The 12913-nt window shown below is 38.0% G+C and overlaps 1 protein-coding gene across 10 annotated transcripts in view; it reads left to right on the forward strand.

The window, feature by feature from the left end:
- The window catches only part of DOCK3 (dedicator of cytokinesis 3), a 184152-nt gene that overhangs the window by 52443 nt on the left and 118796 nt on the right, over positions 1–12913 (forward strand). For all 10 annotated transcript variants that reach the window (XM_085072932.1, XM_085072929.1, XM_085072930.1 and 7 more), the window contains exon 6: positions 7915–8063. In XM_085072932.1, coding sequence (XP_084929058.1) covers positions 7915–8063 — 149 coding nt within the window. The remainder of the gene's footprint in view (positions 1–7914; positions 8064–12913) is intronic.

Below are 12913 nucleotides of genomic sequence, written 5' to 3' on the forward strand. Positions count from 1 at the left end.
TCTAGTTCTGCTTATTGAAGCTCCTTCACTGCTGGGACCTCAGATTTACAAACAGGGGAGGGCAGGGTGGGGATGTGAAGGTCAAAGGCATCCTTAGCAGCAGTGACCTTGAGATGGGAGAGCTCAGCATCCTGAGGGGAGGGAGCAGGACAAAAAGCAGGATCACAACCTGAAAGAAGATTACAGTGGGAAAAAGAAGCCTCTTTCATGTTCTTGGGCTGTTTCCTTGGTGTATTGTCTTTCACAAGGCTAACTTGTCTTTATCTAGTCTTGTTCATAATACTTCTGAAGAAATATGATGAAGCAAAATGTACTGCCTTCATATTGTATTCTAACACGTCCATGTCATGATGGAATCATTCAAAACTGGGGGGAGTCATCCTTAATTAAATAGCAAAAGCCTTGCATGCATATTTCTTTTTCCTCAGAATGGAAATTTATCCTAAATTGTACATTCTTACATTTAAGAATGTCTAGAAGAAAATGTTCTTGCAACATAAAAACAAATAAGTACATTTAATATCCAAAGGATTTAGAACTGACTTCAGTAAATGTAATATGGATTGAAAAGGGGTGTTAATGTCTCTTGTTTTGCAGTATTATAGAAATGAAGAATTAAACCTCTAAGTTTATCCCCTTCAATTCCATTTCCTTAAGCTTTGTTAAAAGTTTATGATGATATTAGGAAATGAGGTTAATGTTGCTGTTGCTCCTGAAGATTTAGGAACTCAATTCAATCTCAGCAAAGCAATGGTAAGCTGCAGGCTGTGCCACAATCTCATTAGGTAGGTTTTTCTCCAGCCCTCAGCTGTCAGCAGTGGCAACCAGGATAGAGATGGGTTCAAGACAGCCACTTTAGGGTATTTCTTCAACAAAAATTTTCCTTTTACCACAGTAATTATCCCATACAACCCCTTGTAATTTTTCCTGAAGTATACCAATCACCTTTCTTTGCATCCTATTTTTTCTGTTTTCCAAAAAAGCTAAACAATGCTAATTTAGCCTCAGCATACCTGTCTCATGCTGGCCAAGTTGCATTTCCTCATGATGATGATGATGCCTAAGAGTAGCAACAGCATGTGAATACTGACAGCAGGAAGTCAGACACCAGAATTGTCTCAGATTTAACTTGTTTCTCTAACTATTACATGTTGTCATCTCATACTTGCCCCAAGTTGCTGAATCAGACAACTCAGGTATCCGAAGTTGTAAATAAGGCAGAGATATGAGAGTCAAGATGCACATCTTGACTGCCAGTGAGTGTAATAACTTGTTCTCAGAGCTATTTGCATGTGTGGCATAACTTATTTTTAGAGTGGAGAAGTTGTTTGTACTGTACTGAGTTACTATAAATAAAACTAGGCTCTGAATTGCACCTGTAAGTTAAACATTTAAGGTTTAACTGTGAGGTGATACAAACAAATCTTTTTTTCTCTTCAAGAAAACTTTTCTTCTTGAAGAAGAGCAATAGATTGGGACTAACCCTTCGTAAAGACATTTTTCTTCATAATATTCTGTGGAGAGCTTGAACTGAGATGGGTTGATTTGTTAAATACAGAGCACTGTGACAACAGGTTTAAATATTACCCATTGTCCTTCCTAGGAGACGTGAGGAAGGAGAACAGCTTTTTCAAGGCAAAAGAGCTTTGATAACATTGTGAGGACTTACTGTTCTGTGTTGTGTTGTACCCCAAGTGCTGCCCTTGCTGCGGTGCTGCCTGGGTTCCCCTCTGCCTGGGGTGTAGAGCTCTGAAGGCTGTAGGGTATTCACGGTTTGGAACAGATCGAAGATATCACCAGGTTTTTGGATGTGTTGGCAGATAGCTTTGATTTAAATACACCATTTTGGTTTTGGAGCAGAACAAACAATTGTTGTTTTCTGTTTATTATAAAGAATTTGAATGCTTTTCATTTTTTTTAATGTTCAATACAATCCAATGGAGTTCTGAAATTATTTTGAAGGCAATCGAGTTGTTGCTTTGCTGCACAAGGTTTCTGGTAAAGCACATTAAGTGCTCCTCAGGAGAGGGGGAGGTCAGCACAAGCAGTGCACAAGTGAAGTTTCTAATACATTTAGGAGAAATGAGGGGAATAAGGAGGGGTGAGAAGTTTGTATTGTACACTGCTAGTGTGAGGTGCCTGCATCCAATCAGCTTCTCTGTAATTTAGAGCTTCATATCACAGGCTTTGTTCTTTTGAAAATTTAGTTTTATTTCGTGGCTCAGGGAAAGCCAGAATTGTTGATTTCTCATTGGATTGTTGCCAAGAGTGCCAAGAACTTTTTTGTGAAGTTGCTGATGTAAATTCAATAAATCTTTCAGCTCTTAGCTCAAGCATTTGAACTCTTTGGTAGAAGCATAAGGATGTAGAATATCTAGAAAAAATTACTGTACTACTAAAGTATGATATATGGTAATTCAGACATGTCATTTAATCTAATATAAAGGAAAAGCTTGTAGCAACATCTCTGCTTATCTTGTACAGGCTTTGTTTTGTTGTTTTTTCTCTGCTTTTGCTTTCTTTATTGATGTTACATCATTCTTTTTACTGCTTAAGTTCTTCCCTTGTCACATGTCTGTATTTTAAGCTATTTTACTCATTTTCAATGGCCAGAGTCTGAAGGACTTATTTTTTCTGTCACTCTGATTTACTGTGCTTTATTGCAAACTGTAAATTGAAATGCTCTCTGTGAATACAGTAGAGAATCAATTTAAATAGATTTTTATTGGAGTAAATAATTTCTGTTTGAAGCTAAAAGCTATGAATATTCATAAGACAAAATAAATACAATTCATGGTAATGCATCCTTATGAATAAATTGAGAATTAATAAATAGAGACTTTCAGGATAGAAGAAGGAAAATAAACTGAGATGCCTTTCTCAGTCTGTTACTTGATTTGAAAGACTAATGTTGTTTATTGGAGTTGACAATCATAGAGGTCTTTTCCAACCTTAACTTTCTGTGGTCCAATAACTCTGAGTGTTCAATGGTGCTGTGTCAGAGGGGTGAGCTCAAACCCAGCCTCTTGGGAAAACTCCAGCATGGTCCTCAATGCTTTGTAATGGGGTTTGTAGCTTTAATTAGGAGAAGTTGTAATTTATTAACTTTATTCTTGCTTGATGTTATTTCCCCTTATTTGTTGTCTGTATTTTTAAAGTGGTTTTAAAGTCCATTTTAGTTCTGTAATCCAAAAGGACCAGATGTCTAGGCACATATGGAGAGCAGGAGAATATGTGCAAGTATTGATTGTGTTCTCAAACTGCCTTTTCTGTGGGTGCCAGGCAGAACACCTGTGTACTGTCCATGTTTCCCACACGAATTTTTTGTACTTCAATTCATTTCCCTATTTCTGAGACATCCTTGTATTGATCTCTAGTCTGACCTTTGTTCATCAACAGGCACTTGATGAATACCCTCTAATTTGATAGGTGATGTTTAAACTTTGTATGGTAATAATATTACAGTTTTTAGTAAGACTAAGCTATAAATGTTGCACAAATCCTTAAAGTAATTTGCATAATTAAAAATATCCAGACAAAACTGAGAAGAAAGGCAGGATTTTTATGTTGTTTCTAGCTTTGGTATTTCCTTTCATGTGCTGGTGGTGCTTGCAGGCTTTAATATCTAATGTGGATTCCAAAATCCATAACAAGGAACCTGGGAAAAGCTACTCTCTTGCTTTTATAAGGAAAATAATTTTTTGTGCCATTCTCCCCCATTACAACCTAAGGCAGTTTTATAGGAAATGTCTTAAGGGACTGCTCTTGAGAGAAGCAAAATCCTGACTTTACAGTGGTGGTAAATGAAGTCATGGTAACAAAATGACTATAAATAGGTCATGTTCTGTAATATACCAGTCTGTTATATATTTTCATATTATTATGTGGCATATATTTAGAGGAGAATGACAGGGGTATCCTTAGTGTTTGCAAGTCACCTCAGGGAATTGCAGTGAAGCAGAGCCTGCTTTGTGCTCAGGTGTGTTGGGGTTTCTGGCCTGGCTGGGACCCCAAGGCCCTGTGCCAGTGCTGTGCCAGGGGTGCTGTGGGGATGGTGCTGGGGGACAAGGCCAAACTCAGCTCTGGGGCAGCACCCTTTGGGCAGGGGGTGAGGGGGAAAGGGGAGAAACAGCCCCAGGGACACTGGAGCCGAGCAGGGGGAGGCAAACACGCCATGGAGCCTGGGAGCCATACTGGGATCCATGAGGGCAGAACTTACCCAGGGATGGCCTAGGGGAAAAGTGTGAGCAGGGAGGAGCTGCCATGGACTGACCCCTTCATTCTCCTGCCAGTGTGGGGAGGAAGTGATTGTGTGGAGGATGCAGGAGTTGGGAGTAAAGGGGGAAAATACTGGGCTTGGGAGGAGAGTGATTGAGGACAAGGGATTTTTGTGTCTTTGTATCTCACCACCCAACTCTATTTGAATTGGCAATAAATAAATTCCCCCAAGGGAGGTCTGTTTTGCCAGGATGGTGGTTTGTGAATTAGCTCCCAGTATTTATTCCAACCCACAGATATTGTTATTTCCTCCCCTTGCCCCAGCCTGTTGGAGAGGGTGAGTGAGAGAGAGGCTGTGTGGGGAAAGCTCCACACCAAACTCATCCTTTGGCTTTTGAACTCCACAGAGTTAATATGGAGTCATTAAAAAAAAAAAAAAAAAAAAGAAACCAAACCTGCCAGAATTCCATTTTTTGATGCATAGCTGCACATCTGAAGATTATCCAAACATTGATTAGCGTGACTTGTTAGTTCTAACAGATCAAAGAAATACAGCAAATGTTTTTGTGTCTGGGGATAGTAAAATGAGGAAACAAGACGTGTTGGAGGACTTGTGCTGCTTGTGAGGAGAGTCTCAATTCATTAAGGCCATCCAGGTTCTTTGTCTGTGACTCATTTTAATTATGACCGTAAAAGTTCTGCAGAAATACTTACCTTTATATTCCAGATTTGCCAAATATGTTTATAAATGCAAACAGCAAATCATTCTGGATGGAGTGATAAAATGCTCCTTGCTTGGAGCTTGTGATAAAGCCAAGTGAAAAATGAGGGGTTAGAGGCTGTATGAAAATTTACTGTGAAACAGAATGAATGCTTGCACATCAGGCTGACTTGCATATCTTTCATTTAAATACTAACAAGATGATAAAGTTTCAGGTTTGTTTATGGTGCTACTCTAACTAAAATGGTAGGGTTCTAATACTTAAAATTAGTGGTGTTTTTCTTTGTAAATGTGGTGTCCTGGGTTGTCTGTTTTACAGTTTGCTTTGCACAGGGGTACGAATCCTGATTATCTTAGCTTAGTGTTGAATTTTGAAGTTTTGGGGTTTTTTTAAATCTTAAAAGAGAGAAGTCATTAAACTGTGAGCATCTCCTTCCTTCCTTCTCTCCCAAATGAAGCTCATTAGTCCTCAGGATGTGTAGTGTGAGGAGGGATGTTATAAACTGGTTTTTGACTGTTTGAAACTTCTTTCTGCCTGCAAACCTGGAATTAAGCAACTTTTAACTCACTTCTAGCTCTCCTTTCTCTCTCATGAGTGTTTTCCTTTACTATAATGGATCTTGCATCTGTGGTTCTTCATAACAGTTTCCCTGAGATCACAGCCACAGTTCCTCTGGCTTTTCACTCTCTTCCTCCCTTGCCACAGACCTTCATTTTCTGGAAGGACACCCTGTGCTTAGCTCTCTCTCAGTACTTGTGCATTCGCTTTAAAGCAGGTGAAACACTTGTATTCTGCAATCTCCTTTATTTGTATTAAAAGTAAGAGGTTCTGATACTTCTGTAAAAAATAACTGTTTAAACATAACCATAGAACAGATAGTAATTTGCCAACATAGTATTCTGGACCTGAATGCTTTGATAACCTTGAACCATCATTACAGGAGTGAAAAAGTGGCTCTCCTAGCAGATTTATTTGGAAAGTCTGAAAATGATGGCTTGGGACCTGATTCTCATGATGATTTCATTGCCAACTGTTTTATTATTACAATATACCTAATTTGCTTTTTTGATAGTCCCAAGTTGTCTTCATCTTGTGTTTAAAAAAGTGACAACCTTTTCTTGTTCACATCAATAGCATATAAAAATTGACATTTCCCATACCTGCTGTCATCATCAGCTTATATAGGATTTACTTAGTGATAAAACCTAAACAAAATCAAGTAATTTTGTACTTATCAGCTATGCATGAGTATTTTCCTTGCATAAATGTTTTCAGCCCCAGAAATTTATGTCTTTCTCTTGGGTCCAGTGTCTGTTTTTCTTTCCCTCAAGCAGGACCCAAACCAGTGTTGATGCAGAGTTGAAAGAATGTGCATCTTTTCATCTCAGAATTGTTTGACAAGAATAACAGATGATACCATCTGTGCTTAACCTGCTTCAGCAAAACAGATGTGTAATCAGGTTCAGAGAAATTAGAAACTGCATATCAAAATGGATTGCATTGATGTCTGTTTTCCTAAGTCATGCAAATGTAGTGGTCTTATAGGAAACAAACTCAAGTAGGTGGAAGTTCTTTTTTCATCTCATCTCAGCTATTTTTGGTAAACAAGTGAAAAACACTTGTTCTAATAATGCATTGCAACAGAAAACACTTATGTTTCTCTTTGTGGATGTTCCTCTATCAGATGTAGTCTTGGTAAATGCAGGTGTCTTTATTTAGAGGGCTTTTATAACCCACTCATGTACAAGCAGATATGTGATCAAGGCAGTGCCAGCTGATGAAGTCTTCATGTCAGTCCATCTACTCAGTGTTTTCCCAAGTGAGATTCAAACATTTCAGCCTTTGCAAAGCAGTGGGAATGGAGCTCAGTTGTTCAAAAAACAGCATCCAGTTGCAACAGGAAATCTTGTTTTCTTTCTTGGGTTCTCCTTCATGGCACATTGGCTGTTGTATGCAGTATTGGAGACTGACTGTGTGGACAGGAGTCCCCTTGCCACACAATCCCGACCAAGCACAGAGTGGAGTCGTTTGGACATGTCCTTATCTTATCTTGTGGGTGGCCTTGCTTTATGGCTTCAAACTTTCCTTTTTGGGGAACTCACATATAATTATTTCCTGTGGAGGGGAAAAAGTATTTCTGCTTCTGTCTGGTTTTGGGGGATTTGATTTTGGTGAAGAGGTTTTTTTTTCCATAACTGAGTAACACCAGTTCTTCTGGAAAGGATTACAGTGTTAGTTGTGTAAGTTTTCTGGGGGAATTTCCTGTTTGTTTGTCTTTACTGATGGTGGTGGTGTGGGGGTTTTTATATTACCTGTGGTAATTTTTCTCTTTAGAAGTAGTTTTCCTGGTGGATTTTATTATTAATTGTTTTAATCCTTTTTAGAGTGCCAGATAATGAATTTTCACACATGCCCCTCATACCTGGCTAAATTTTAGTAACTGGAATATCACAAATAATTAAAAAATGCTTTCTGGTTGTGGTGACTTGTTGTTGCTGACTGCTCAGAGCCATTCAGTTAGCTCCTGACAGAAAGCAAGCTTTTTTACCTCTCCATCACTTTAAATCTAAAACTTTACATTTACTGTATGATTGGAATAAGCGATTCCTGCTGTGCCTAATGAATCCTCTTATTTAGCATTAGGTTCCATCAGAAAATGGGCCTCTTAGCAGATTGAGCCTAAACCTTAGGAATAAAAAGTTATTTAGTTTGAATTGCATCAGTTAACACTACTTTTTCATGTGAATATTTTAAGGCTTATAAAAACTGGATTGATGTTCCTCTAGGGTAATTAAATGAAAATTTGGTAACTTATTAATCTTTCTCTTTCTCTCTCTCTCTCTCTTTCTCACACTTTCTCTTTCCAAACTTACTCTCTCCTCCTCTGTTTCTTTCCCCTGCTTTTTTCCCCTCCCTGCCTCTTTCTTTTTCTCTCTCCCTCCTCCCCCCTCCTCCCAAAAACGTGCTTTTACAGAAACATAAGGTAGATCTTTTCTACAAACTGCGGCATGTGATGAATGAGCTCATTGACCTCCGCAGGCAGCTGCTCTCGGGGCACCTGACACAGGATCAGGTGCGAGAGGTCAAGAGACACCTCACAGTGAGACTGGACTGGGGCAATGAGTAAGTACTGGGTACTGTTTCTTCTAATTCTTCTCAAGTAACTTTTATTAACAGAAATCCCAACACAACGTTTTCTTTCCGATAGTATTTGTGTACAGGGAGAGCTTGGGATGATTCGAAAATCAAGTATAATTTTTTACAGTGAGTTTATTGCTTTCTGCAGTGAGTTTTGCTCTTGCTGTGAAGTGAGCTGTTCACCAATTGGCCTTTCCTAGGGCTCTCTACACTTGTAAAAGGATTAGGGCACTTTACTTACATGGTATCAACCTAGAGAATATTAGGCCTGGGAGGATGTGTTCAGAGGTACTTAAAACACGTTTTTCTTCCACTGAAGAAGCATTTTAATGGTTGGTGCAAAAAGTAAAGAATCTCACAGTTAATAGGGACATTGGAGCTGAGGCTGTGATATTTAAACTTTTTCTGTCATGATGCTTCTCAGAGGTTTTGACTCTCCTTGGTTAGTTCCATGGTGAATTTGTGAAGAGGTTCTTTTAACGCCAAAGACAACTGCAATTCATTCACACAGAAATGGTAATAAGTTGCCATTAGACAAAAAACAGCCCTTGGCCAGACTTGTGTGTGCTGAGATGTGGATCAGACAGGTAAGTTGTGCGTGACACACACATGACACTCACTCACAGACAAACAGCAACTGCTTTTCCATTGGGAGTGGGATTAGTGCTAATGAGTATGTGGGTGTGGGGAGGAGTCGTGTAAATTGACAGCTCAGGAGAAAATCCAATGTTTTTCATTAAGCTGGGTTTGTTTGATTCTGTTCCTTATCCACCTACCTCAAAGCCCCCTCTGAGGGACCTACCTGAATACCTTGATGAAGGTTTAGCAGCCTTCTTGCTGCACTTCATGTGCCTCTTGTTGAAAGAGAGCTCTGAAGGACACAGACCAATTGACTGCATCAAGTCTTTGCTCTGCAGTGCGGAATTACAGATATTTTCCATTCTTATTCCCAGTAGAGTAAATGGGAACCAAGAGACTGTTTTTGAACATTATGCCTGCCTGGTTTTGCTCAGAGTTTATGGATCAAATTAGCAACAGGAAGCTGCAAAAATGCTGTGAGGAAAAAAAAGATGAGGCGAGCAGATAGCAATGCAGCAATGAAGAGAATAGGTTATTCTGTGAGGTGGCTATAGACCTTTTTTGATGTAGAATCATTCAATAGGAATGTAATTCAAACTATAAAGGTAAATCTAATGCATGACAATTATGGAGAAGCAGCAATGAAATCAGTAAATGTGTCCAGGATTATATTCATCTACTCAGGATGTTTGTTTTGGAGAAAAAAATTCTGTTTCTTACTACAGGTATTGAACTCCTTAGAAAAAGAGGTGCAGGATATCAGAGATACATGCAGTATTTAAATCTAAATGTCTGGGACTTTGATTGTATTTCTGCATCACTTTCTTCCACAGAATTTCTGAAAGAGTTCTGCCACTTTCTTCTATCTCCCCTCTGAGTTTTATCACAAAACTTATGACCACATGTGTTAATCTGCTAAAAACACTCATGATTTTCATATACATATTCACACAGTAGTGCCCTTTCTCAAGTATTATAGTAGTGTTAATTGCTTGTTGTGTCATATCTGAGATTTGCAAATAAAATAAATGAAAACATCATAATTAACATGCATTAATGTTGTCTGAGAAGATTGAGTACCTGCAGTTTGAGCAGGGCTGAATTACTCCAGACAGTACAATCTAACAGGAGATATTCTATGGCCAAGTAGCTTTCAGGAAGCACATCTCACACACCTAATATGTAACATGCTTGTTTATTTAGTAAGAGGCTACTTTTATGCTGACCTTGATCATTAATGAATTGTAGTGTTTGGGAAGGAGTGATACAACCATGAAATTCACACTTCCTGTCAGCATCAGTCAGGGATTTTTTTTCACTTTGTTAAACTGATATAATTTTCTCTTAAATACACTGGCAGTGGCTCTAAAAGTCATCCCTTGTGTCCTGGTGGGAGCTGGTGGAAATCAAGGCACAGATACGCTCCTTGGATGAATAGCCAGAGATCTCTTCTCTGTGAAAGAAGTCATTTAGACTGTTTTCAGACCTTTTATTTGTTTAGTTTTGTGTGCTTACTGTCAATATTAAGACGTTTTGCTCTGTAGTTCTGTCTATTAAAATGCAGGAATATTATTTTACAATTATTGCTGCTAACTCTCTGTATGGTTGCCAGTCATTCTTATAACACAATACTGATCACCACTTCCTGTAGCAATTCCATTTTCTGTTGCTTACACATTCTTTCTCCCCTGCACAAGAAAAAAATATCCTGTACTCATCCTTTGTTTCATTCCTTCATGCTTTTTCCTTGTTCCTGTTACCCCCAGCTGGGTTTGTACACATGATATTGCTGCTGCAGAGGTTTTTGTATTTCCCAATCAGAGTTTGCTGCCTTCAGATGAGCATCTTGCTGGTTTTAGCATTGCTCTTTTAGGCATCTTTCTGTGTATTTTTGCACAGCCAAAATCTCATCTACTATTTTCTTTCCTTCATATCTTGGTGGGTTTTATACAGAATATTGCAAATACTTCTGTTTTCCAAAAACGTTTCAGTCCGATACAATTGGCCATAATATTGATCTATGGAAGTCTGAAATGCTCTTGGAAGTGCCCAATGATCCGTAAATAACAAGGAAAAAGTTGTAAAGCAGGAAACAAATGTTATAAAACTGAAGTCTGCTATTTATCATCTTATTTCAGTCGTGTTATAAAGTGGAGTCTTCAGTTCTTCATCTCCTTTTCTATCATGTTCCAAGTAAAATAGATAATTGATTTTGACATTTTTGTTTAGGTTTTTGCTTCTTTGTGAATAGATAGATTTTTCAACTTGTACTATTGCTTAGAATGGGAAACCAGAATGAAACTTTTTTGCTAATGAAAAGCTGTTTCATTGTAGAGACTTTTGCATCAAAAACAGATGAAGGAATCTGCCTGACAGAGCTTCTATTTGAAATGTGAATCCCCTGCTTCTGCTTCAGTGCCAAAAGCTAATTGCAGCAGTATGTGCAATACCTTGTGTGCCAGAAAGGCAGATGAAGCTTTCTTCAAAGTAATTCAACTTGAAAATCAGAGGTCATCTCACCTGATCTTCAGGATCGATTCTTTCAGATTAATATAACACCTGCCAGGAGATTAACAGAAAGTATCCAGGTTTCCTTTCATACTCAGGGAAGGCACTTCCTTCCTTGTAAATGTGAGATAGATACTCTATGTTTAGGGTCAGAAACAGAGTAAGGAGGGGAAGCCACCAATACCTTGAGATTTTTGACAGATAAAAGCCATAAACAAGATGAGTTTGTAGGTTTATATTACTTTTTAGTCAAAGGTTATTCTTTTTTCACATAAAATGTTATTAAAATCATTGCATGAAAAGAAATCTTCCAAATAGTTGCCATAAATTCTGCACAGAAAGAACCACAGGTAGCCAAGAGGTACAAATGAGTGTTTAAAAATAAAAACAAAGGGAGAAATATTAGCGATAAATCTTTCACACTGTCATACAAAGAAAATGAAACCCACTTTTAAAGTCATGGTGTTTCTCCTATCACAGAATTGCAGTTACAAAGCCAGTAGTAGTTGCAATGTTAGTACCTACTAACTACTGACATCCATAACTGTGGAGGGGAATTGTGTCATCCAGTGGAGTCAGCACAGTCTGAAATTTCAAAAAGCCCTAAATTTCAGTGCTCACACTCTTAGATTATTTTGGGGCTTGGAGTAATTTACCCTCTTGTCATATTTTCTTGACATAAAAGGAATAATAAGGACTTTTTGGTAGTGTTGCAACAATTAGCTTAAAGTTAGTAAAATGCATCTGGAGATAGGAATTAAAAGTACATATGAGGTTGTAGTGCCTGTTTTGAGAATTAAAGGCAGTTTTATTGCAGTAGTTGTCATTGCATCAGAGGAGATCAAAATAGATTTACCAATTTAAACAACCATAAAGAAATGCCTTTAAGAAGGTTGCAGGAAGAGCAACTGCAATTTCTGTCTAAATGTATAACATCTTTCCCTCTCCTGAATATGCTTGGAGAAATGATTGAATTGGGATTGAAGGTGTGAGGAACTTTCTTGAATGTCAGACTTTGAGGAAAGTCTGAATAACCTTTCTCTGTAGCCTGATACTGCAATGCTCAGAAATATTTGTTAAAATTTCCTTTTATCAGTTCCTAACTAAAATGATTTACCTTCATCTCATCATCTTCATTTTAAGAAATAATTTCTTGTGTAGCATTACATCAGTACTTTACTAATTTCTTTTCAAATTGCAGCCCCTGCAGTTTTTGATATAACTTAAAAATAACTGAATTCTGTCAAAGAAAAGTATCAGGTTGTATTAGTACAGTCTCATTTTGAGAAACATGCTGAAAAGGTTGAGGTAAAGTGGACATTTTTGGAGCAAAGGGGATGAGATCTTGCACCCTCCAGAGACGTGATAAGCTCTCCCAGTTTGTTCTTCAAGATTGAGTTTGCATCTGAAAGACTTTTTTTCTTAAAGTCAAATGACATTTCTGCAAGGTTCTTCTAGGAAGAGTTGTCCTGACTTGGGGTTTTAAGAATTTTAAATGCTGTAGTGTTTGTATTGTAAATAACTGAATGTACTAGAAATTGTGACTATTCTTCAAAATTACCATTAAACCCAAGTTAATTTTCTCTAGAAGCCCAGGTAACCTTGAGGTGTGTGTTCATCCCTTTCAGTATTAAAAAGCCCTGTATTTTTGTCAGTTGGCTTGATTTCATATTACTTGAGAGAAAATCTAGAGAAACATCTAGAGATGTTAGGAGGTGGATTTTTTAAATTCCCCCCCAAAGAAAGGA

Source organism: Lichenostomus cassidix, chromosome 12, assembly GCF_008360975.1.
Source record: "Lichenostomus cassidix isolate B80296 chromosome 12, HeHo_3.0, whole genome shotgun sequence".
NCBI classification, from domain to species: Eukaryota; Metazoa; Chordata; class Aves; order Passeriformes; family Meliphagidae; genus Lichenostomus; species Lichenostomus cassidix.